The sequence below is a fragment of the Suillus fuscotomentosus genome (assembly GCF_016647785.1).
Source record: "Suillus fuscotomentosus strain FC203 chromosome Unknown F5891scaffold_103, whole genome shotgun sequence".
Classification (NCBI taxonomy): Eukaryota; Fungi; Basidiomycota; class Agaricomycetes; order Boletales; family Suillaceae; genus Suillus; species Suillus fuscotomentosus.
Genome location: NW_024539615.1, coordinates 82,369 through 106,852, shown reverse-complemented (window position 1 = coordinate 106,852; position 24,484 = coordinate 82,369). Strand labels below are relative to the sequence as shown.

The 24,484-nt window shown below is 47.5% G+C and overlaps 8 protein-coding genes across 8 annotated transcripts; 3 read left to right on the top strand and 5 right to left on the bottom strand.

The window, feature by feature from the left end:
• Positions 1–2,143: 2,143 nt before the first annotated feature.
• Positions 2,144–2,642, bottom strand: F5891DRAFT_986031 (uncharacterized protein; the record flags this gene model as incomplete). The annotated part of the gene is made up of 2 exons (XM_041377686.1): positions 2,144–2,366; positions 2,395–2,642. 2 exons carry the CDS (start codon positions 2,640–2,642, stop codon positions 2,144–2,146), a joined length of 471 nt encoding a protein of 156 aa, XP_041218857.1.
• A 2,804-nt stretch (positions 2,643–5,446) lies between these two features.
• Positions 5,447–7,896, top strand: F5891DRAFT_1067153 (histidine phosphatase superfamily). The gene is made up of 11 exons (XM_041363147.1): positions 5,447–5,693; positions 5,746–6,145; positions 6,196–6,284; positions 6,346–6,364; positions 6,420–6,699; positions 6,749–6,824; positions 6,945–7,151; positions 7,206–7,279; positions 7,333–7,635; positions 7,790–7,816; positions 7,846–7,896. The coding sequence occupies exons 1-10, from the start codon at positions 5,522–5,524 to the stop codon at positions 7,814–7,816; spliced, it is 1,647 nt and encodes a 548-aa protein (XP_041218856.1). The 5' UTR covers positions 5,447–5,521; the 3' UTR covers positions 7,846–7,896.
• A 2,680-nt stretch (positions 7,897–10,576) lies between these two features.
• F5891DRAFT_1196606 (uncharacterized protein) lies at positions 10,577–12,061 on the bottom strand (the record flags this gene model as incomplete). The annotated part of the gene is made up of 6 exons (XM_041368330.1): positions 10,577–10,726; positions 10,778–10,920; positions 10,983–11,180; positions 11,236–11,650; positions 11,705–11,779; positions 11,849–12,061. 6 exons carry the CDS (start codon positions 12,059–12,061, stop codon positions 10,577–10,579), a joined length of 1,194 nt encoding a protein of 397 aa, XP_041218855.1.
• Positions 12,062–12,593: 532 nt separating this feature from the next.
• On the bottom strand, positions 12,594–13,400 carry F5891DRAFT_1196605 (uncharacterized protein; the record flags this gene model as incomplete). Its single annotated transcript, XM_041368329.1, has 3 exons — positions 12,594–12,995; positions 13,061–13,283; positions 13,360–13,400. 3 exons carry the CDS (start codon positions 13,398–13,400, stop codon positions 12,594–12,596), a joined length of 666 nt encoding a protein of 221 aa, XP_041218854.1.
• Positions 13,401–13,594: 194 nt separating this feature from the next.
• On the bottom strand, positions 13,595–13,813 carry F5891DRAFT_909764 (uncharacterized protein; the record flags this gene model as incomplete). Its single annotated transcript, XM_041373604.1, has 1 exon — positions 13,595–13,813. A coding segment is annotated over one exon (219 nt), but the record flags the coding sequence as incomplete, so codon positions are not given.
• Positions 13,814–15,509: 1,696 nt separating this feature from the next.
• On the top strand, positions 15,510–17,951 carry F5891DRAFT_1067149 (histidine phosphatase superfamily). Its single transcript, XM_041363146.1, has 10 exons — positions 15,510–15,746; positions 15,798–16,197; positions 16,248–16,336; positions 16,398–16,416; positions 16,472–16,751; positions 16,801–16,876; positions 16,930–16,935; positions 16,997–17,203; positions 17,258–17,331; positions 17,384–17,951. Exons 1-10 carry the CDS (start codon positions 15,575–15,577, stop codon positions 17,672–17,674), a joined length of 1,614 nt encoding a protein of 537 aa, XP_041218852.1. The 5' UTR covers positions 15,510–15,574; the 3' UTR covers positions 17,675–17,951.
• Positions 17,952–18,337: 386 nt separating this feature from the next.
• F5891DRAFT_1282150 (WD40-repeat-containing domain protein) lies at positions 18,338–22,669 on the top strand. The gene is made up of 9 exons (XM_041370522.1): positions 18,338–19,609; positions 19,661–19,723; positions 19,772–19,954; positions 20,006–20,247; positions 21,654–21,678; positions 21,733–21,753; positions 21,808–21,876; positions 21,930–22,100; positions 22,156–22,669. Exons 1-9 carry the CDS (start codon positions 18,566–18,568, stop codon positions 22,429–22,431), a joined length of 2,094 nt encoding a protein of 697 aa, XP_041218851.1. The 5' UTR covers positions 18,338–18,565; the 3' UTR covers positions 22,432–22,669.
• Positions 22,670–23,138: 469 nt separating this feature from the next.
• On the bottom strand, positions 23,139–23,472 carry F5891DRAFT_1067144 (uncharacterized protein). Its single transcript, XM_041363145.1, has one exon. It carries the CDS (start codon positions 23,425–23,427, stop codon positions 23,251–23,253), a length of 177 nt encoding a protein of 58 aa, XP_041218850.1. The 5' UTR covers positions 23,428–23,472; the 3' UTR covers positions 23,139–23,250.
• Between the last annotated feature and the right edge of the window lie 1,012 nt (positions 23,473–24,484).

The window sequence follows — 24,484 nt, the reverse complement described above, 5'->3', positions numbered from 1 at the left end:
TCTCGGGTTGACTAACTCGGGCATGGCCGGGAAATTATATCAGTTACGACAGTTGAAACACAGTAAAAGCGGCCACGGTGCCTACCGAAGGAAACTTCTGGCTGAAGATGATCCGTATGCGGGACACAACGTGCCTACAGCAAAAGCAAGTCATCATGCATCAGGGTTCAGGGATAGTCAGTATCCCACAGAAGACGCAACTTAACGACTACTCACCATAACGCATGTAAGTGATTGCTGCTACCTCAGTATTCAGTATTCCTACTAATCGAGACACCGAACAAGATTGAATGGCGGCCACCACCCACAAAGCGTCCACAAAAGCGCCCGCCCAGTCTGCTAAACTGACACTGGGGGGTCATGAGGAACTTGTGTTTGAAGTAGCTTTCATCCTAGGTACCCGTCTCCTCGTCACCGGCTCGGCCGATGAGAGTCTTCGAGTGTGGGATCTGGACACGGGGAAACAAGTGGGAAAGCCCTTGTTGGGACATGATGACACAGTCTGGGCGGTCTCGGCGTCCCCTGATGGACGTTGGATAGCGAGTGGAGGAGAGAATGGAAGCATCCTGGTCTGGGAAGTTGTGACAAACAAGAGAGAGTTCAAAATCAAAAGAGTGCGCGTCTGGTTTGAGGGCCATGACAGTGGGGTTCCGAGCGTCGCATTTGCACCGGACAACAAGACATTTGCAAGTGCATCATGGGACAAATCAGTATGCGTGTGGAACAGGGAGACGGGAAAAATAATCATCCGATTCGGACCACTCGCTGTGGGCAGTGCTGCAAACTCGGTGTCGTACTCCCTGGATGGGACGAAACTCGCAGCAGGCACAGATAGGAATATCATTATTTGGAATTCAGCAAGTGGAGAAGAGTTGCTGAGAATAGAACAACGGGCATTCAGAGTCGCATTCACTCCGGATGGTCTCCGTCTCGTCAGTGGAAACATGCAAGACGTCCGAATATCAGATGCTACCACCGGAGCCATCATCAAACAATTTGACGCCCACACCGCTGCATTTTTCTCACTAGCCATTGCTCCCGATGGTACCAAATTCGTCACCGCGTCAGACGACAAGACGACGCGGTTCTTTGACCTGATCACTTTCGAACCCATTGGCGAGCCGCTCCAGCACCCTGACGGAGTCCGGTGTGTGACATTTTCCCAAGACAGTCAGCTCATTGCTACTGGCTGTTACGACGGATGTGCTCGTACATGGACAGTTCCTTTGAGCGAGTAAGAGAAGGAGCTTCAACAGGTGAACAAATTTTCTCCTTATATCATGCCTCACGCCCGCTGACCTGTCATATAGTCCACTCAGAAAATTCTCAAAGTACGCTTTCACGCTCGTTGTTCTGTACAATCCCTGAGTTCAGTCCTGCAGAAAACCATCCCAGACATCTCCGTGTTGTAAGCTCCTCAATTGTTATGTATCAACTTCCGGCAACTCAGCAGTAGTACTAGTCCTACTCAGTACAGGCTATATCTCATAGTGTATATCGGACCTTCGAAGGCTTGGCATTCATTCTACATTATACAATTTTCTGGGCGTCTACCTACATACCACGATGGAAGCTGCCAAAACTCGATACAAGATGAGATTTATACATTATGAAATAGTGTACTGTATCAAACTCGTTTCCCCATCGCGGGGCAAACGAGGTACACCTCGTTAGTACCGAATTTGAAATTATCATATGGGTTCTCAAATTTCAGATGCCAACGATATTTGCATGTCCGTGTGGTGTTCTGTTCGAAGTGAACTTCTTACTGAAACATAGTGCATTGCATATCCTGATTTCAGCATAAGCATAAAGTACTTAAAAAGTCAAACACCGCCTACGCGGAGAGCAGCATGCAGACCACTATGCAGGCGTACGGATGCTACCGTAACATTCGCGTACACGACGAGACTGTCGCATGACAACCGCCGGCTCGCTCTGAAGAAAAGGGATAACCTGAAGACACCGACAGGCTGCCAAGATGCGACAAGAAGTGCAAGGGAGCTGGCCTAGCTGGCCGTGGCTTCACCAGCTATGAACCAGTCCCACACAAACCAGCTCGCGCATAGGATCTGCTACAGTAGAATAACTCGCGCCATCTAGAACACAGTTACGCCCGATTGCGTCCCCGCATACTGGCTCTTCACGTCGTCATGCCGTCCCGGCTCTTGTAATCATATCCACTCATGCTGGCCATGTCAGAAGCACCAGCAGCAGAGGAGAAGGAGCCACGCCTCTGTAAACGGTCTGACTGCGAGAATGCCATGGCAGAACCGCCAATGCTTGCCGTGCTTGGCGGTCCAGCATCCTGAGAGATGATGGAACTGGCGTAGCTACCGTACGCGCTGCGCTCCTCAACCCCGGAGCTACGGGGTATACCAGGACCAAACCCACCAGCCGCTGCACACATAGGGAGGGAGTCCAGAAGAATAAGTGGCTTGGGAGCGTAGAGACTGCACGTCAGACGGGATGTATCCGAGAGCATCATGAGTGCGGTAGAAACTAGTATCGAAGCGACTTGGTGTTCCAGATCTGCCTGCACCTCCAGTGCTGGGGATGTAGTCCCGTGCATTTGTCTCGTGGCGACGAAACTGGTCCATGGACTTGACGAGGAAGCGACGAGGTTTGCTGAATTGGATCATGCTCGCCTATAAGTTGCTCAGCGGACCCTCAACAAGGGTGTTACGTTCCTTCGACTGACTCGGACGTGGCTGGGAAATTATATCAACAACGGGTGGAAACACAGTAAAAGCGGCTACAGCGGCTACTGAAGACAGCTGCTGGAAGAAGCGCTAAAGATGATCCGTATGCAGGACACCACGTGTCTACAGCAAAGCTGACATCAGGGTTCAATAATTAGTACCTTACGCTTAACGACTACTCACTATAGCGCATGTAAGTGATTGCTGCTCCCTCAGTATTCCTGCTAAGCGAGACATGGAACAAGATTGAATATTGAATGGCGGTCACCACCCACAAAGTATCCACAAAAGCGCCCGCTCAGCTTGTTGAACTGACACTCAAGGGTCATGAGGAAGCTGTGTACGGCGTAGCTTTTATCCTCGGTACCCGTCTCCTCGTCACCGGCTCGACGGATAAGAGTCTTCGGGTGTGGGATCTGGACACTGGGAAACAAGTGGGAGAGCCCTTGTTGGGACACGATGCCCAAGTCTGGGCGGTCTCAGCGTCCCATAATGGGCGTTGGATTGTGAGTGGGGGAGAGAATGGAAGCATCCTGGTCTGGGAAGTTGCGACAAACAAGAGAGAGCTCAAAAGAGTGCCCGTCTTGTGTAAGGGCCATGAGAATGCGGTTCAGGGCGTCGTATTTGCACCGGACAACAAGACATTTGCAAGTGCATCGGAGGACAAAACGGTATGCGTGTGGAAGAGGGAGACGGGGAAAATAGCCCTCGGACCACTCAAAGTGGGTGGTGATGCATATGTAAACTCGGTGTCGTACTCCACAGATGGGGCAAACCTAGCAGCAGGCACAGAGAAGCACATCATTATTTGGAATTCAGCAAGTGGAGAAGTGTTGCTAAAATTAGAACAGCCGGCATGGCGAGTCACATTCACTCCAGATGGTCTCCGTCTTGTCAGTGGAAACCTGAGAGACATCCGAATATCAGATGCTACCACCGGAGACATCATCAAACAGTTCGATGCGCATACTACCGAATCCTTTTTATCACTAGCCATTGCTCCCAGTGGCACCAAATTAGCCACCACATCACACGACAAGACGACACGGTTCTTTGACTTGACCACTTTCGAACCCATCGGCGAGCCACTCGAGCACCCTGATCCAGTCTGGTGTGTGGCATTTTCCGAGGACGGAAAACTCATCGCGACTGGCTGTCAGGACGGACATGTTCGCACATGGACAATTCCTCTGAGCGAGTCAGAGAAGGAGTTCCAACAGGCGAGCCAATCATCTCGTCATATCATACTTCACGCCCGGTGACCTGTCATATAGTCCACTCAGAAAATTGTCAAGGTACGCCGCTTTCACGCTCGTTGTTTTCTACAATCCCTAATTTCAGTCCTACAGAAAACCATCCCAGATCCGCGGCTTCGCCCAAAATTCACTCCAATAGCGACTAATAGATTCTTCGATGATGTAAGTCCATATGATACAGTAGATCTGATGCACGTCTCACCATCCTTTGACAGTTTGATCCAACTGGACGCAACAATCGCGCCGGCACTACGCGCAACGCCAAAGGCTCCAAAATCAAAAACGTGATACATTCAAGTTGTATCTTTTCTCGCTCCTCTGCTTCCCAGGACCATACTCCTCGCCCACGCGGGGTTCCCCTTGTAGACGTCCCTGCAACACGAGGCAAATATGTAAGCTTTCCTGACTTTTCGACATCCATCTAGTGACGCTGATGCTGTCTCGCAGCGCACCGCTAATGCCCACAGTGGAAAAAGGGACAAGTTGTTGCGGCTACAACGTCCTCCTCGCAACTGGCAAGCTCACGCTGGTGCCTCAAGCAGCAGCAGCACGCCACCAGCGGGGACATCCGATGTGGTCAATGAAACTGGGCCAGCAACGTTGCAGACTAGAGGTCCCAGACCCTCTTCCCCACTAAATGTCGCACCTGCCCCATACAGCAGCTGCTTTGCGGTTTTCGCAAGGTGCCTCCCACGTTTATCACAATTCACTTCAGGTTCTCGCTAGGCTTCTTGTCCCTTCTGAGTATTTGTAGATGTTACTACATGTATTGGAAGATACTTATGCAATTCAATTATGATCCCAGTAGAGGACTAACATCGTAAGCAGCATTCTCTTGTTCAGATACCACTTATTTGCCGGTCATACCTGAACTGCATGTGCCAACAGAGCAAACAATGGGCCAGGTGAAATTGACGTGGTCGTGACGCGCCTGTGATGCGGAGATATCCTGCACTTGCAGATGAAGATAGGTCTATTGCCGAGTTTTCCTTGCTGTTTGGATTCCACCGTTCTTCGTGGACAGTAAACTGAAGGCAATTTCCGCTGCATGCAGCGTATGCAGCCACACACAATGGTTGCCAAGGACTGACACTGGCTTGCACAGTACTTGACCTGGGAACAGATCTGTTTGCTCACAGTCATTGTCCAGGGTGAGAACACGAAGAGAATCTTACGCTGTTTGCAGAGACAAACGAAGAACAGAACTATCGTGTTTCCTCACTTGCTACATACCGTAAATAAATTTGGTGTCGAAGAACAGACCGGCATGTCCTTGTTATAAATGTAAAATGTAATAACGAAATATGTCAGTCAAAAATGTATTAGTGGAATATGTGCGTCGTTCACCTTCATGAACGATCTTCAAAAGGTGGCAACTTGTGGGTATATACGACCAAATATACATTTCGTTAGTGCCCAATTCGAAATGATTTTCAAATTTCCCATGCCAATGTCATTTTGATTTTCGAGCATGTCCATGCGGTGTTCTGTTCGAAGTTAACTTCTTACTAGCTATTTTTGCTATATAAAGTATGTCGACTGACCTCTCTAACCCACTAAGCCATGCTTGCTACCGTTCTGGTGCTTGCTCTGCCGTTCTGCGCTGCAGAGTCCGCATCCAGTTATGCAGGATCAACCGTCGTCGATTCTTATCCTCCCCCCGGTGCCACCAACACTGCTGTTGATGCTTACTTCCCGGACGCATCTCAAGTCGGTTATGCAGGTCCAACGCCTAGTAAGTGATGATGCTAATTGTATCTCCTGTGTTCTACTTAAAAAAAATTCAGCTGGTGCTGAACCTGCGGCCATTGTCACTGCCATCCCCTTCTCTAAGGTCGAAAACATATTTCCCTTGTCGAGGCCAAATTCGGCAGATGGTGCAGACAGCACTTTCAACGTGACGCGTCACTGGGGCAACTTGTCGCCCATGTACTCCGTAGAGTCATTTGGGCTTCCTGATGCATCCCCCATCATCCCAGAAGGGTGTGGCCTCAATGCGGTGCATCTCTTGATGCGCCACGGTGCCCGCTATCCAACTTCTGGCTCCGGACCTTCTCAGTTCGCCTCTGACATTCATGCTGCTGCGCTGACAGAAGGATTCAGCGCCACTAGTGATTTGGAATTCTTGGCAACCTGGACATATAAGTTGGGCGCGGAGATTCTGACGCCTTTTGGCCGCGAATCGCTGTACGTTGGCTCTTCTTTGGGATGCTTCCACTGACAGTCTCCTCCGTCAGCTTTAGCAACGGGGTTGCCTTCCGCTACAGATATGGCCAGTTGCTTAATGGCTTCACGGACCTCCCAGTATTCCGCACTACTTCCGAAGGTTTGCCTTCATCGAACGTTTGTTTCACAATGCGCTCTGATTGTTTGCTTATGTCGTATAGATCGCATGGTGGATTCTGCGTGAGCAATTCCTTCATGTTTCTGCGTGGGCTGTGCCTGATAATGCTATCGGTAGCCTGAACTTTGCTGCAGGGTTTTTTGACGTCAGAACTTACAAGACTGACTATCATCAGGAGATCATCATCGAGGAGAACAACTTCAACAACACCCTCGCTCCTTATGATGTGTGCCCCAATTCCAATTCGGAGGATATCGGTTATTTCGGTGGCACCCAGGCCAGTAAATGGGCGGATATCTATCTCAAAGATGCTCGAAGGCGCTTGCAACCAATGATCCAAGGAATGAATTTGACCATCTCGCTATTGGTTGACATGCAAGAACTGTGCGCCTATGAGGTAATTCCATCCTTTTACGCTGTCTTCATGGATTTGTGACATGCTGCAGACGGTGGCCCTTGGATATTCCAAGTTTTGCGACCTTTTCACTGAGGAAGAATGGGAAGGATTCGAGTACTACAACGGTATGTTCCCTCAAATCATCCTTGCTGATCTCAGCGGGGATCTCTATTTGCAGATCTTGGTGAGTACATTGAGCGGTAAACTCGTAGCCTGAGCGACTGTTGACTTCGTTGTGAACAAAGATTTCTGGTACAGCAATGGACCAGGGAATCCAACAGCGGCAGCGCAGGGCCTTGGCTATGTTCAGGAGCTAGTGTCGCGTCTCACTCACACTCCCATCAATGTCTGGAACAGCAGCACCAACAGCACTCTTGATTCGAGCAACATCACATTCCCTCTTAATCAACCTATATATGTTGACGCTTCCCATGACACGGTCATCTCCTGTAGTATGTTGTCACTGCCTTTCTTTCCAATGCAAGACTGCTGACGAAAGGGCTCAGTCGTCACTGCTCTGAACTTTACTAGTCTAGCTGCGACTGGTCCTCTTCCAACCGACCATATACCCCCTCACCGTGTACGCGTTCTCATGAACCACCGCCTGTCACTATTTCTGACGTGTCACATCAGTCTTACGTTTCTAGCCAGATCGCACCTTTTGCCAGCCAGCTTGTAGCCCAGGTGATCAGTTGCCCAGCCTCGGAGGAACCAACTCATATCCGGTTCCTTCTGAACGATGGCGTGGTGCCACTGACGGGCATTCATGGCTGCACAAAAGATTCGAACGGTCTTTGCGCGCTGCCCAGCTTTATCAGTGGGATGCATGAACGAATCGGACAAATCAACTACGCGCATGATTGCTTCGCCAATTATACTATGCCCAATCCCGACAACATCATCGATGGAAGATACCCTAGTCAAAAGGATGATTCGGTATTTGGTCGTATATACCTACAAGTTGCAACCTTTTGCAGAATGCTTATGATGTCGGGAAAAAGGTAAACGACGCGCATTTCGTACCAACACGTTTTTGACCCACAGATTTCGTTGTTACATGTACTGTGATGTGTTATATACTGTTGCGCAGAGGGACTGCTTCCCACCATCAGAATGATATGTCCGAATAAAAGTGCAGATTCGAACGGTGAGCAGTGTGGAGCTCATGTGGAGCATGTACATGGGGGCCACGCGAATTGCTTGTGCAGGAAACGTTTCACCTTAGAATGTTAGATGTTGGTCCAGCGCCACGTCTACCTTTCCAGAACTTTGTGCTTCAATACAGGACTGTCAAATAACTGTTGCATCCTTGATTAACAAGTCCCGCGACGGCGGCGGCTGTCTATCTCAGGCAGATCCAAGGAGAATGGTCACTGTTATTTCGTAAACCAAGGAGGCATTGAAAACAGCCTATCCAACCTAAAGTATATAAAAGACCTTGCTGAGCCTTCAAATTGCAGGACTCGAAGCTTTCCAACTGCCCACGGGAACACAAACCTGAAATATGATGGTACTACAGCCAAATAATATGAACCCATTGATTCATTGCATCCATGTGGTCACCTAACATTAGAAGAGCAGTGCGAGAGGATATCTTGGTTCGACTGATAGGCTGACCGATACAATGTATCAGCCACGACATGTTGAAGCGCAGTAAAAGCAGTCGCGATGCTTGCTATGGCCAGGAAAACGTTCTGAAAGAAGCACTTGAATCAGTATAGTACCAAGAAGCAAAATTGATAGAAAAGAGTAATTGCAAGTCTATACGCTAACAGTCTACAGCAAGGCCGACATGGGGATAAGTATGCAATGGAGCAAAGCTGCCACTTTCAAGAACCAATGATGCTGGCAGGAACGGACATCTCATTCTCCCTCAGCCTGACCTGGACGGTGTTGCTATTACCACGGCCAATCAGTATCAAGCAATTGATTCGTTACATTCATGTTATCACTTATCAGTACAATATACACGCAGGAAGAGATCTCGGGTCAACTGAATCGAACGTGGCCGGGAAATTATGACAAGTTGAGAGTCTTCAAACACAGTGAAAGCGCCCACGGCGCCTACTGAAGAAAGTTCCTGGAAGAAGCGCTGAAGATGATCCGTATGCATGATACCACGTGTCTACAGCAAAGCTGACATCAGGGTTCAGAAATAGTCAGTATCCTACAGAAGATGCAACTTAACGACTACTCACCATAGCGCATGTAAGTGATTGCTGCCCCCTCAATATTCCTGCTAAGCGAGATACCGGACAAGATTGAATGGCGGTCACCACTCACAAAGCATCCACAAAAGTGCCCGCCCAGCCTGTTGAACTGACACTCAAGGGTCATGAGCAATTTGTGAATGAAGTAGCTTTCATCCCCGGTGCCCGTCTTCTCGTCACTGGCTCGGCCGACCAGAGTCTTCGGGTGTGGGATCTGGACACGGGGAAACAAGTGGGAAAGTCCTTGTTGGGACACGATGATATAGTCTGGACGGTCTCGGCATCCCCTGATGGACGTTGGATAGCGAGTGGGGGAGGGAATGGAAGCATCCTGGTCTGGGAAGTTGCGACAAACAAGAGAGAGCTCAAAAGAGTTCCCGTCTCGTTTAAGGGCCATGAGAATCTGGTTTGGGATGTTGTATTTGCACCGGACAACAAGACATTTGCAAGTGCATCATGGGACAAAACGGTATGCGTGTGGAAGAGGGAGACGGGAAAAATAGTCCTCGGACCACTCAAAGTGGGCAATGAGGCAAACTCGGTGTCGTACTCCCCAGATGGAACAAAACTAGCAGCAGGCACACAAAGGCACATCATCATTTGGAATTCAGCAAGTGGAAAAGAGTTGCTGAAAATAGAACAGCGGGCATGGGGAGTCGCATTCACTTCAGACACATCGGGGTGAACGATATTTAAAAGAGGTTTATATGTTGTACAAAATGTGAAGACAGTATTTAATATTTAAACTAACATAAAGATGGGTGCACGACTTCAAATTTTGGTGGTGTTTTGTGTGTAATCCAAAATATCAAATATTCACAACCATATTCCCACAGACAATATGTCAACAAACATAAGAAATATAGTCAGATTTTTCATGTCTGCTTCAACTTAAAGTTCAATTTCCATGTAAAACTTTGGAGAAAACTTGAAGTTTTACAGATGACATGACATTAAAACTCGATTTAAATGTCAAGCTTTGGCAAAACTTCAAGTTTTCTCCAAAGTTTTATGTAAGAATCAAACTTTAAATTGAAGCAGACATGGAAAATCTGATTATATCTATTATATTTGTTGACATATTGTCTGTGGGAATATGGTTGTGAATATTTGATATTTTGGATGACACACAAAACATCACCAAAATTTGAAGTCGTGCACCCATCTTTATGTTAGTTTAAATATCAAATATTGTTTTCACATTTTGTACAACATATAAACCTCTTTTAAATATTGTTCACCCCAATGTGAGATGTATGCTGCTGAATCTGCACAAATATTATTTGTGCCCCCCCGAAATAAAAAGTGTGCCCCCCGAAATTGAATTTGTGTGACACCCCGAAAAAGGAAATTGTGTCGCCCCGAAAACTATTGTGTGTCGCCCCGAAAACTGCAACATGTGTCGCCCCAAAATTATATCATGTCGCCCCGAAATTAAAATTGTGATACCAATATTTGACAGAGTGTATTTTATCATCGTCATGCTCATTTCCACCCAGACTTACACGAAACAAGTCAATTAAAGCATTGTAGTAAGAGATAGTTACTATGTACAAGTATCAGAATATAAACAGATATAATAAAGTCAGTGTAAAAGGATTATAATCAGTGCTGTCAATCGGTGATGGGTATATTTCAAGTTGAACGATATAGGTGCCAAAAAAAATCTAGAAATTGAAAAGACGATTCCCTTCCCATGGGTTGTCAATGCTGGTATCGAGAACAAAAGACCCAGAGGCCTGCAAGGTTGGGGGGTTATCAAGACTGGGATCAATAACAAAAGATACAGAGGCCTGCAGTGGAGATGACGAGACAGGCTACAAAGGGGTGAGGTCAGCCTCCACAGGTGCCTCTGGCTCAGCAACAACATCATGATTATCTAAACTGAAAGAACCAAAAAAGTCACCAGTGTATTTGTCATCACTTGCAGTCAAGTCAACTATAGTAGCCGACTCGGATATGGTTTCAGAGTCCAATGCAGGCATAATCTTGTCATCAGTTTCTCTTGATACTGATCACAAAAGTTTAATATGAGCCTCGCTCGCAATCAACAAAAAAAACAATATACCATACCTCGATGATATTTGGTCTTGCGAGGGGGCTCTGATAAGCTTGACTCAGATGAGGTGGAGCTGTCTTCTGAGTCACTGGATATACTCTCAGACTTGGTACGACCATGGTATGCTGAGCTAGATGAAAGAGTGGCCTTCTCCTTCCCTTTTGATTTCGCCCACCCTTGCAACACTGACAGTAGGATGCTTTGATGAGTGACTAAGAAGGCAGGAATTGGCATAGTCTGTTTGAAGCGAACAAACTGAGGACTGACCTAGAATCACCACATTTTCACGAAATCCACCTCTCGAATTCGTCCTTGCATTTCGTGCCACCGATGACCCATCAGGGAATTGGATACCAGGAGGAATTATGATCCTGCGCTTCTCTTTGACACAAAGATAGTATTGGGGCAGATACTGAAAGATCTCGTCTTGGTCCTCCTCGTAATCTGGATTCATCAACTTTGGCAAGGCATCAAGATAAAGGAAGAGCCGAGGGAAAAATTTGTGAAGCTCTAGGTCAAAGAGCTCGAAAGACCAGTTCTTGCTGATGATGATACCATCGACATAATCTGTGATCGCCAGTCTCATGACCTCAAGAGTCTGGACCTCCACCAAAGTTGGTGCTTGGGGATTGTGAAGAACAGGTGTCAGAAGTGGGATATACGAATGTGAGGTCTTCTTAGACTAAAAAGCAGTCAGCAATCCCAGCCAATCACAGTTATGATACCGACAGCTCACCTGTCTTGTTCCACAGGGAATAAAGATTATTTCTCCAGCTTTAAAGTGGAAGTTAGGAAGGCGAGCTGGCTTTGACTAATAAACAAACATTCCAACAGTCACTTGCCTGAGCAACAACTCATTTTAAAACATGCTGACACTTACTTTAGAGACCATCTGAGCCTTTGGCCTGCTGTGAGATTGAGAAGCAGACTTTAAGCCTTGATTGGCCTCGCTATTGGCCTTTTTATAGGCAGTTGATGATCCAGCTGAATTACTGAGCAATTCCTGCAAGATGGAATTAACTGCTAGTGTCGAGGTTGACTTTCTAGCATTGTCCATTTGGCTGCTGGCCTGTCGTTTGCGCTTGGGAGCCATATGAAAAATTAAGAAGGTAGCAGAAAGATAAAGGAGTGATTGGTGACAGAAGAGACAGTAGTAATTTTTAAGTTGGCTGTAGATTGTTGTAGTATGAAAGTGCTCAGTTGTAGTTGAATTCAACCACATTATTCATCACATGATCTGTGGCTGTACATGCTGTATAATTGCATGGACACTTCAAACTTAATATCGTCGACTTTAAGCCAGTCTGCTTGCTTGTATATTGAGAGTCTAGGTACTATAATCGTAGTTAGCTATCAGAGCCATTGTGATGCCCAACACTATTGGTATTACTATCTGTGTCACTACTAGATCCAACATCGGTATTGGCAAGCTCCAAAAGCCTGAACATGATATCGAGTGCTTGACACCATTTTATTGCCCTAGGTTGCCAAATAAAATCAGGCAAGGGGATTCGTAATTCCTTGGTCCCCTGTCGTCCTGATCGGATTATTTCATGTGAGGGATACTCATCACCATCCCATTCATGTGGAAGAACACCAAATCCTTCTGGGATGTGTCCTGCCTCTCATACTTGAGTAAAAGCTTGATGAAAGGTGTTGTGAAGAGTAGCAGAGTTGAATGGACTGGCATGCTTTGGAACACGAACAGGCTTATGGTGGAAATGAGCATCATGATCAGCAGCAATGAGCTGGGGAAGCTCTTGTAGATCTTCTGTTTCGACACCTGGGTTCTCAAAATCACCGATGTCTTCCCACTCCTCCTCTGATTCTTCATCATCTGATTCTCCATTAGTAGAACCAGAAGCTGAGTATACCTCATCTGAGGGGTGACCTGCTCCAGTCTGATGGGGTGCACAATGTATAGGCTTGCCTGCAGTTCCATAGTACTGTCTGATGATGTCAGGATGGATTCCTTCACAATCATCGGCATATAGCCCATGTTCGAGCTGGCCCATAAGCCTCATATCCTAATGACCACAAAAGAAAAACTTCCCTATTAAGCTGATCATGTTTAAGATATTGGATGACATACATTTGGGCTCTGATCATGTCCCTCTCCTGAGATAGGGTGTGCATTCCATTCAGCTTGAAATGAGCAGCAGTCAGACTCAATCTCCTCGAGGAAAAGCTCATGTAATAGCCAAAGATGCTGAGCATTGGACACATCTAGGTCATGAAGCCTCTCAAGTCGATAGAAAAATGCATGCCACATGCGAGCAAATTGGGTGCCGACTTCAACCCAGGACCGTTCAATCCTGCTGTTGTGAGTCGATCTAATGAGGGGCAGATTTTAACTCAACTGATGTAAGCAATGAAATTGTGTTTACTTACGATCCCCACATAAAGCTCGCATGGTTGGGCCCTCTGGTCATGATCATATATACCAAGACCTTTTTGTTTTCCCCACCTCTATCTCCTCATATTCTTGAAGGTGTGCCATAGATAGCAACAGCATTCAAAAACACCCTAAGCACTGTGGATGCACTATTGCTTGTGCTGGGATGAATGGCGACTATCTGAAAGTCAATGAAGATCAGATGTAGGCAGCTAGTGGAGAATAATAGCCTACTGTGCGGCAATATCCATCAATGATACCATGAATTACGATGCCCCAACGAATTAGCTTATGGTGCCCATCCATGTGCCACAGAGCATTTGGTCGTGAAACCTTGTACTGCCGCCGTTGGATCATAGTGCGTTGGTGGAGGACAGTTCCCAAGGGATCGACATGGTGGATAGAGGAAATAACTCGTTGTTGCTGTATCCGCAAGCCCAACTGTCGCAAATACATTGTTCTGCTTCAAGTAGGAGTGCAAGGTATTATGATGGATGCCCATGACTCGTGCTAGCTTGGTTTGTTGTAGATGACGGCCAGGAGAGGCAAATTCATGCAACAGCTGGACATTTGGTACCTTACGAGGTCTCCCTGGTTTGCCAGTGTGTGCGACAGTGATTGGCTGTGGGACTGAAATATTTGATGTTTCACTAGCAATAGTCTAGATATTAGAACTACTGTGGTGAATATGATAGGCTCACCCTCCTCGTGCTGTTGTTTCAGCCTGCTGTAGCTGCCTCAGTAGCATTCCAAATTTTGCTGTAACCTGAAGAACCCAAGACATAGGGACACCGACTACTGCAGAAGAGTTCTCCAGTGCTCGTAATAGTGGTATGGCATTGTTGCTGATGGCCTCAGCATGAAAACATATGCGATGCAGTTCACTGCAAGTCTGGAGTGCCTGAGATGCATGACGATAGATATGGAATAGAGTATCATGGGCTTGATGCAGATGATCTGGCCAGACACCTGAGTCATCAGTAGGCTGTGGTAATGGTGACAGATCCATTGTAGTTCGAGTTAGATTGACAGTGCTTTGACTGATATTTGTTATGTAAACACACAGGTGTTTATCATTGTTGATTCAATGTGCGAGCCACAGTGTGTCAGGTATGAACACGACTTGAACTTCATTTGAGCTCTATACAAGGCCATCATATACTACTGTCCAAAGCTCTTTCACACTATGAATGTGAATCACAGGTTGGCTCTCCAAAGGCATAGTGAGTTTTGGTTTGAAGATGGAAATATTGTCTTTCGTGTAAGTCCTACTATGAATGTCTGCCAAGCCTGGCTTGAATTTTCTCTACTATAGGCTGGCAATACCTTATTTTGTGTACATTGTGGTGTACTTGTTCGCCATTCTCCAGCTTTGGAAGGAATTTTGGCTATCCCATCAGGTTATGATACCGATGGTACAGAGCAACTTCCAATTGTCCTGCAGCAGATCTCTGAGCAGGAATTCACACATTTTCTCAACTGGGTGTACCACATGTATGTGTATCTACTAGTACAATATCACATAGGCAATAATTAAACTATATCTTCTAGCAGTTCAGTCCCTCCTCCACCTGAGGAGCAATTCCTAGTTGCTATCCTCAAGATTTCGCACCTATGGATGATAAGCAACAGCATCAAGTTTGCTATCGATGGACTGTAAAACCTCACTCTGCACTCTACCCGACGACTAGAGCTTGCTCGGTTATATTCCATACCCCAGTGGATCGCCCCAGCAATTCGAGAGATCATGACATCATCACTCACGAATACTACCGATAATGAGGCTACACAGATGGGGTTTAAAGCTTGTTCAGCTGAATAGATACCACTCATTTGCCAGTCACACCGACTTTCTGCCAGATTGCTTGCGCTAACAAAGCAAACAATTATACGTAACTTCATCTCATACTTGCATGGCCAACCTAGTGTATTGACAAGGCATCCTGTACTTGCAGACGAATGGGTCTATTACCGAGCATATGTATTATATGAAATAGTGTACTGTACCAAACTCGTTTCCACATCGCAAGGCGAACGAGTATATCAGAGTATATCTCATTAGTGCCGAATTTGAAATGATTCTCAAATTTCCCATGCCAATGTCATTTTAATTTTCGAGCATGTCCATGCGGTGTTCTGTTCGAAGTAACTTCTTACTAGCTATTTTTGCTATATAAAGTATGTCGACTGATTTCTTTAACTCATCAAGCTATGCTTGCTACCATTCTGTTGCTTGCTCTGCCGTTCTGCACTGCGGAGTCAGCATCCAGTTATGCAGGATCAACCGTCGTCGATTCTTATCCTCCTCCCGGTACTACCAACACTGCTGTTGACGCTTACTTCCCGGATGCATCTCAAGTCGGTTATGCAGGTCCAACACCTAGTAAGCGATAATGCTAATGGTGTTTCCTGTGTTCTAATCAAAGACATTCAGCTGGTGCTGAACCTGCGGCCATTGTCACTGCCATCCCATTCTCTAAGGTCGAAAACATATTTCCCTTGTCGAGGCCCAACTCGGCGGACAGCGCAGACAGCACTTTCAATGTGACGCGTCACTGGGGAAACTTGTCGCCCATGTACTCCGTGGAGTCGTTTGGTCTTCCTGATGCATCCCCCATCATCCCGGAAGGGTGTGGTCTCAATGCGGTGCATCTCTTGATGCGCCACGGTGCCCGCTATCCAACTTCTGGCTCCGGACCTTCTCAGTTCGCGTCTGACATTCATGCTGCTGCGCTGACAGAAGGATTCAGCGCCACTGGTGATTTGGAATTCTTGGCAACCTGGACATATAAGTTGGGCGCGGAGATCTTGACGCCTTTCGGCCGCGAATCGCTGTATGTTGGCTCTTCTTTGCGATGCTTCCACTGACGCTCTCCTCCGTCAGCTTTAGCAACGGGGTTGCCTTTCGCTACAGATATGGCCAGTTGCTTAATGGCTTCACGGACCTCCCAGTATTCCGCACTACTTCTGAAGGTCTGCTTGCATTGAACTCTTATTTCATGATGCGCTCTAATGGCTTGCTTATGTCGTATAGATCGCATGGTGGATTCTGCGTAAGCAATTCATTCACATTTCTGCGTGCACTGCGCCTAATAATGCTATCGGTAGCCTGAACTTTGCTGCAGGCTTTTTTAACGTCAGAACTTACGAGAACGACTATCACCAGGAGATCATCATCGAAGAGAACAACTTCAACAATACCCTCGCTCCTTATGATGTGTGTCCCAATGCCAATTCGGAGGATATCGGTAACTTCGGTGGTACTGAGGCCGGTAAATGGGCGGATATCTATCTCGAAGATGCTCAAGGGCGCTTGCAACCAATGATCCAAGGATTGAATCTGACAATCTCACTGTTGCTTGACATGCAAGAACTGTGCGCCTATGAGGTAATCCCATCCTTTTACACGGTTTACATGGATTTGTGACATCCTGCAGACTGTGGCCCTCGGATATTCCAAGTTTTGCGACCTTTTCACTGAGGAAGAATGGGAAGGATTCGAGTACTACATCGGTATGTTCCCTCAAATTATCCTTGCTGAGCTCAGCGGGGATCTCTATTTGCAGATCTTGGTGAGCACATTGAGTGGTAAACTTGCAGCCTGAGCGACTAATGACTTCATTGTGCACAAAGATTTCTGGTACGGTTTTGGACCAGGTAATCCAACAGCAGCAGCGCAGGGCCTTGGCTATGTCCAGGAGCTAGTGTCGCGACTCACTCACATTCCCATCAATGTCTGGAACAGCAGCACCAACAGCACTCTTGATTCGAGCAACATCACATTCCCTCTTAATCAACCTATATATGTGGACGCTACCCACGACGTGGTCATCTCCAGCAGTATGTTCCCACTTCCTTCCTTTCTAATACAAGACTACTGACGAAAGGGTTCAGTCGTCACTGCTCTGAACTTTACTAGTCTAGCTGCGACTGGTCCTCTGCCAACCGACCATATACCCCCTCACCGTGTATGCAGTCTCACAGATACTGCTTGTCTCTATTTCTGACGAGTCACATCAGTCTTACGTTTCTAGCCAGATCGCACCTTTTGCCAGCCAGCTTGTAGCGCAGGTGCTCAGTTGCCCAGCCGCAGAGGAACCAACTCATATCCGGTTCCTTCTGAACGATGGGGTGATGCCACTGACGGGCATTCATGGTTGCACGGAAGATTCGAATGGTCTCTGCACGCTGGCCAGCTTTATCAGCGGAATGCACGAACGAATTGGGGAAATCAACTACGCGCATGATTGCTTCGCCAATTATACTATGCCCAATCCCGACAACATCATCGACGGAAGATACCCCAGTTAAAAGGATGAATGAGTATTTGATTGTATATACGTACCTATCAGTTGACACCTTTTGGATAACGTTTATGATGTCAGGAAGCCAATACGTTTCTGACCAACAGTTACATGTACTGTGCGACCGCATTTATATACTGTTGCGCAGATGGATGGTGAGCGGTGTGGAGCTCATGTGGAGCACGTACATGGGGGTCACATGAATATTGCGCAGGCAACGTTTCACTTAGAATGTTAGATGACAGTCATGTGCCACGTCTACCTTTCCAGAACTTCGTGCTTCAATACAGGACTGTCAAATAACGTTATAACTGTTGCACCCTTGATTAGCAAGTCCCGCGACGGCGGCGGCTGTCTATCTCAGACAGAGATCCAAGGAGAATGGTCACTGTTATTTCGTAAACCAAGGAGGCATTGAAAACAGCCTATCCAACCTAAAGCATATAAAAGACCTTGCTGAACCTCCAAATGGCAGAATTCGAAGCTTTCCAACTGTCCGTGGGAACATAAACTTGAAGTTGGTCTGCCTGTGGATGTGATGGTACCACAGCCAAATAATATGAACCCATTGATTCATTGCATCCATATGGTAACCTAACATTAGAAGAACGATGTGAGAAGATATCTTGGTTCGACTATCGATAGGCCGGCCGATAAATTGTATCAGCCACGACATGTCGAAGCGCAGTCGTGGCGCCTACTACCGTGACGGCCCGGGAAACTTTCTGAAAGAAGCACTTGAATCACTATAGTACCAAGAAGCAAGTCTATACGCTAACAGTCTACGGCAAGGCCGACATGGGGATTCAACGGTAGTATCCTGTGTATTACTCACCAAGCGCACATAAGAGTCTGTTCCCCCACTCAACACTCCCACTGACCGAGACACCGAACAAGCATGGTGGCCACCACGAACGAAACATCGTCCAAAGGAATAACTCGAAAGGAGCTACCTCATGTCGAAATGACGCTCAAGGGTCATGAAGGGGATGTGCGCGGCATAGCTTTTATCGCAGGGACTCGTCTCCTTGTCACTGGCTCTGACGACAAGAGCCTTCGGGTGTGGGATCTAGACACGGGGAAACAAGTGGGAGAGCCATTGTGGGGTCACGATGCTGAAGTCTGGAGGATCGCAGCGTCCCCTGATGGACATTGGATAGCGAGTGGAGGATGGAATGGAAGCATTCTGGTCTGGGAAGTTGCGACAAACAAGAGAGAGCTCAAAAGAGTGCCCGTCTCGTTTAAGGGCCATGAGGATGTGGTTCGTGACATCGTATTTGCACCGGACAACAAGACATTTGCAAGTGCATCACTGGACGGAATGATGTGCGTGTGGAACAGGCAGACGGGAAAAATAGTCCTCGGACCGCTCAAAGTGGGCGATCTGGCATTGTCGGTGTCATACTCCCCGGATGGAACAAAACTAGCAGCAGGCACAAATGAGCACATCATCATATGGAATTCAGCAAGTGGAAAAGAGTTGCTGAAGATAGAACAGCGGGCATTCAGAGTCGCATTCACCGTGACTCCAGATGGTCTCCGTCTCGTCAGTGTTGACCAGAATGACATCCGAATATCAGATGCTACCACCGGAGATATCATCAAACAGTTCGACGCGCACACCGAATTCTTTTTATCACTAGCCATTGCTCCCAATGGCACCAAATTTGCCACCACATCATACGACAAGACGACGCGGTTCTTTGACCTGACCACTTTCGAACCCATTGACGAGCCACTCGAGCACCCTGATTTAGTTTGGTGTGTGGCATTTTCCGAGGACAGCAAACTCATCGCGACTGGCTGTAAAGACAGCTATGTTCGCACATGGACAGTTCCTCTGGTGGAGTCGGAGAGGGAGCTTCAACAAGTGAAAATTTTTCTTCGTGCCATGCCTCATGCTGACTCTCCTGTCATACAGTTCACTGAAAAAATTCTCGAGGTATGCTTTCACGCTTGTTGTTTTGTACGATCCCTAACTTCAGTCCTGCAGAAAACCATCCCACGCCAACAGTCAAGACGTGCTCCAATACCTACTAGTAGGTTTTTTGATGATGTAAGTTCATACAGTATATTCGATGCACGTCTCACCATCCTTTGACAGTTTGATCCACATCCTCCACCTGGACGTAACAATCCTGCTGCTACCGCCACGCGTCATGCTGAGGGGTCCGGGATCAAGAACATCATGAACCGTCTCTTTTCCCGCATTTCCCCTCCCCAGGACCATACTCCTCGCTCACGCAGTATCCCCCTTGTAGACGTCTTCGCGACACGAGGCAAATATGTACGTCTTCCTCTGTTTGACGCATCCCATGATGATGACACTTCCCCGCAGCGCACCGCTAATGCCCACAGTGGAAAAAGGGATAAGTTGTTGCAGCTACAACGTCCTCCTCGCAAGCAATCCTATGCCGGTGCCTCAAGCAGCAGCACGCCGCTGGCGGTGACATCCAATGTGGCTGATGAAACTACGCCAGCAACGTTGCAGACCGGAAATACCAGTGCAGCTAACAATCCCCCTTCCCTGTTGGATGTTGAACATGTTTCAGACATCGGCTGCTTTGCAGCTTTCACAAGGTGCTTCCCGCGTCTTTCACGTACTCGACGAATAAGTCATACTACTCCCCACATCCGCTAAGCGGCCTCTCCTATCCGAACCTTTTCATTGGCATAGATACCACTGTCGCATTCATTTTCTTATGCAAACCAATGTCACTCCCGATAAACGACTGCAATTGTACTATGATACACAACATTCATAGATGTTCAGAATGGTATTTTCTCTTCATCATCCTTTCGGGAACTCTGGACAGAATGCGAAAACGGCAGCCAAGACTCTGATCTGGCACGCCTACACCACCTCGGGCTATAAAAAGACCGCGGTTTTGGTGACCTGGTCGGTGCCGTCGACATCCCCGCAATCTCGACTAAAGCACGACCTAGATCTTAACGAATCCACTAGAGAGCACTACACAACCACCCTGGCTTAATGAAGGAAAGCCAAATTGGTATGTCCAATAATTACTGTTCGTATCTCAACGTTTTCCATGTTGGCTTAACATCATTAGCCGGAGTCACAGCAATCTGATACAGTTGCATGTCTTGTATGATGCTGTTGCCAACGGTGATCAGGACATAGATATTATCGGCGAGAATCATTCTGTAAGTACTGGTGCAGTGATGCTCACGAGTCACAATATTAGAAGGACAAAATTCATTCACCACTACAGACTCGTCAGTAAGAGCACAATGATGCACAGAAGCTCGTTTCACACTCCTCAGTCTGCAGCTGGCGTTCTCTGTTCAGTGGTGATTATAAGGGATACTTCCGTCGGACGCTCCACTCATAATCCACCGCTTATCTGGGGACGCTGCAACAGTCCTCGAATAGTTCGACACCCGCGCTATATCGATAGCAGTTTGTATGCTTAGCCTCGCGCGTATATGGGCCAGTTCAGCATCTCTCGCTCTGTGTCCACATGGCGGCCAAACTTGTAAGGAATCAATTGGCTTGCAGTGAGAAACTATGCAATGGTGCAAAACTGCCACTTTCAAGACCCAATTATGCTGGCAGGAACGAACATCTCATTCTCCCTCGGCTTGACCTGGAGGTACCATTGCCACAGCCAACTAGTATCAAACGATTAATTCGTTACGTTCATGTTATCACTTATCAGCACAAGATAAATGTAAGAAGAGATCTCGGGTCGACTGACTCAGGCGTGGCCAGGAAATTATATCAGTTATGACAGTTGAAACACGGTGAAAGCGGCCATGGCGCCTACTAAGGAAAACTCCTGGAAGAAGCGCTGAAGATGATCCGTATGCATGATACCACGTGTCTACAGCAAAGCTGACATCAGGGTTCAGGGATAGTCAGTATCCTACAGAAGATGCAACCTAACGACCGCTCACCATAGCGCATGTAAGTGATTGTTGCTCCCTCGATATTCCTACGCTCGCACATGGACAATTCCTCTGAGCGAGTCAGAGAAGGAGCTCCAACAGGTGAGCAAATCATCTCGTTGTATCATACTTCACGCCCGGTGACCTGTCATATAGTCCACTCATAAAATTCTCAATGTACGCCGCTTTCACACTCGTTGTTTTGTACAATCCCTAATTTCAGTCCTGCAGAAAACCATCCCAGACCCACGCCCTCGCCCAAAACGCGCTCCAATACCGACTAGTAGATTCTTCGATGATGTAAGTCCATATGATACAGTAGATCTGATGCGCATCTCACTATCCTTTGACAGTTTGATTCAACTGAACGCAACAATCGCGCCGGCACTACACGCAACGCCAAAGGCTCCAAAATCAAAAACGTGGTAGATCGTATATTTTCTCGCTCCTCCACGTCCCAGGGCCATACTCCTCGTATACTCGGGGTTCCCCTTGTGGATGTCTCTGCAACACGAGGTAAATATGTAAGCTTTCCTGACTTTTCGACATTTATCTAGTGACGTTGATATTGTCTCGCAGCGCACCGCTAATGCCCACAGTGGAAAAAGGGACAAGTTGTTGCGGTTACAACGTCCTCCTCGGAACTGGCAAGCTCATGCTGGTGCCTCAAGCAGCAGCACGCTACCAGCGGAGACATCCAATGTGGTCAATGAAGCTACACCAGCAACGTCGCAAACTGGAAGTACCAGACCCTCTTCCTCACTAGACGTCGCACACGCCCCACACAGCAGCTGCTTTGCGGTTCTCGCAAGGTGCCTCCCATGTTTATCACGACCCGCTTCAGGTTCCCACTAGGTTTCTTCTCCCTTCTGAGCATTCTCGTTGGAGTAGATCTTACTGGATTCGTTGGAAGATACTTACGCAGTTCGATGACGTTCCCTGTAGAGGACTACCATTGTACGCAGCATTGTCTCGTTTAGTTGAATAGATACCACTTATTCACCGGTCATACCTAATCTTCTGGATTGCTTGCGCTAACAGAGCAAACAATGATATGCTTCATCCCATACTTGCATGGTCAACTTAATGTACAGTACACATCCCAATAATGCATAATGAATAAAAAATTATAACAAATCAGGATCCAATCTTTTCGAGATGCACAAAGTCGTCCATTCATAGAAATGAGCTTGGTCCATATATTGCTGTTAATGTATAATTTTTTGCGCCCAAGAATGATTTTCTAGTGATTTGTTTGTATTTTATTTATTTATGCATTATTGGGATGTGTACTGTATTGACAAGGCATCTATCGACTGTCGCATACAAGAAACATAGTGCATTGCATATCCTGATGTCAGCATAAGCATAAAGTACTTAAAAAGTCAAACACCGCATACGCGGAGAGCAGCACGCGGACCACTATGCAAGTATACGGATGTACCGTAACATTCGTGCACGCGACGAGACTGTCGCATGACAACCGCCAGCTCGCTCTGAAGAAAAGGGATAACCTGAAGATACCGACAGGCTGCCAAGATGCGACAAGAAGTGCAAGGGAGCTGGCCTAGCTAGCTGCGGCATCACCAGCCACGAACCAGTCCTACACATACCAGCTCGCGCAGTCATAGTGCGCGCGCATAGGATCCGCGGCAGTAGAATAACTCGCGCCATCTAGAACACAGTTACGCCCGATTGCGTCCCCGCATACTGGCTCTTCACGTCGTCGAGGTCTGTCGTGCCGTCCTGGCTCTTGTAATCATACCCGCTGATGCTGGCCATATCAGAAGCACCAGCAGCAGAGGAGAAGGAGCCACGCCTCTGTAAACGGTCTGACTGCGAGAATGCCATGGCAGAACCACCAATGCTTGCGGTGCTTGGCGGTCCAGCATCCTGAGAAATGATGGAGCTGGCGTAGCTACCGTACGCGCTGCGCTTCCCAACACCCCCGGAGCCACGGGGTATGCCAGGACCAAATCCACCAGCCGCTGCAAACATGGGGAGTCCAGAAGAATAAGTGGCTTGGGAGCGTAGAGACTGCACGTCAGACGGGATGTATCCGAGAGCATCATGAGTACGGTAGAAACTAGTATCGAAGCGACTTGGTGTTCCAGATCTGCCTGCACCTCCAGTGCTGGGGATGTAGTCCCGTGCATTTGTCTCGTGGCGACGAAACTGGTCCATGGACTTGACGAGGGAGCGGCGAGGTTTGCTGAATTGGATCATGCTCGCCTGTAAGTTATTCAGCGGGCCCTCGACAAGGGTGTTACGTTCCTTGTAGTGCGTAAGAAGGTAGTGCCACAGTGGGTGCTGCAAGGTTCAATCAACGGACTGCAGGATCGACCACCAAGGCGACTTACCTTGCTGAGGACCTTCGGGTTTCCAAGGATGACGACTCCATACTTTGCACGAGTCAAAGCCACGTTCAAGCGACGAGGGTCATTTAAGAAACCGATGCCCTGGTGTTCATTGCTTCTAACACAGCTCAAAATGATATAATCCTTCTCTCGTCCTTGGAAGGCATCGACACTGGCCACCTCGATATCCTTATATAGCTCTTTCTTGAGAGACCCGTTGAACTGCATATAGTTGACAATGTAGGAACGTTGGCCCTCGTAGGGTGTGACAACGCCGATTTGGTTAGGTACAACACCCGACTTGAAGAACTTGGTCACGATCTTCTCAACGTTGGATGCTTCCGTTCTGAGATCAGTGATAAGCGACAGCAACTGGGATATGAGGACATGAGAAGTACCTATTGAGGAACGAAGTTCCGCTGGAGGATATTTCCTCCTGACCAAGGTTCTGGTAAAAGAACATCGGAGTGTCCGGGGCGGGCCAAGGGAAATCAACATTCTTGCGAAGACGCTCTGGAGCAGTGACACCGTTCTGTAGCGTGCCTTCATAG

Bases quoted from the DNA above. Each gene is read 5' to 3' on its own strand.
- F5891DRAFT_1067153 (XM_041363147.1), top strand. From the start codon at position 5,522: ATGCTTGCTACCGTTCTGGTGCTTGCTCTGCCGTTCTGCGCTGCAGAG. The intron at 6,700-6,748 runs GTAATTCCATCC...GACATGCTGCAG, and splicing joins AAGAACTGTGCGCCTATGAG to ACGGTGGCCCTTGGATATTC. The intron at 7,152-7,205 runs GTATGTTGTCAC...GAAAGGGCTCAG, and splicing joins TGACACGGTCATCTCCTGTA to TCGTCACTGCTCTGAACTTT.
- F5891DRAFT_1067149 (XM_041363146.1), top strand. From the start codon at position 15,575: ATGCTTGCTACCATTCTGTTGCTTGCTCTGCCGTTCTGCACTGCGGAG. The intron at 16,752-16,800 runs GTAATCCCATCC...GACATCCTGCAG, and splicing joins AAGAACTGTGCGCCTATGAG to ACTGTGGCCCTCGGATATTC. The intron at 17,204-17,257 runs GTATGTTCCCAC...GAAAGGGTTCAG, and splicing joins CGACGTGGTCATCTCCAGCA to TCGTCACTGCTCTGAACTTT.
- F5891DRAFT_1282150 (XM_041370522.1), top strand. From the start codon at position 18,566: ATGGTGGCCACCACGAACGAAACATCGTCCAAAGGAATAACTCGAAAG. The intron at 19,610-19,660 runs GTATGCTTTCAC...TCAGTCCTGCAG, and splicing joins TCACTGAAAAAATTCTCGAG to AAAACCATCCCACGCCAACA. The intron at 19,955-20,005 runs GTACGTCTTCCT...ACTTCCCCGCAG, and splicing joins TCGCGACACGAGGCAAATAT to CGCACCGCTAATGCCCACAG.
- F5891DRAFT_1067144 (XM_041363145.1), bottom strand. From the start codon at position 23,427: ATGGCATTCTCGCAGTCAGACCGTTTACAGAGGCGTGGCTCCTTCTCC.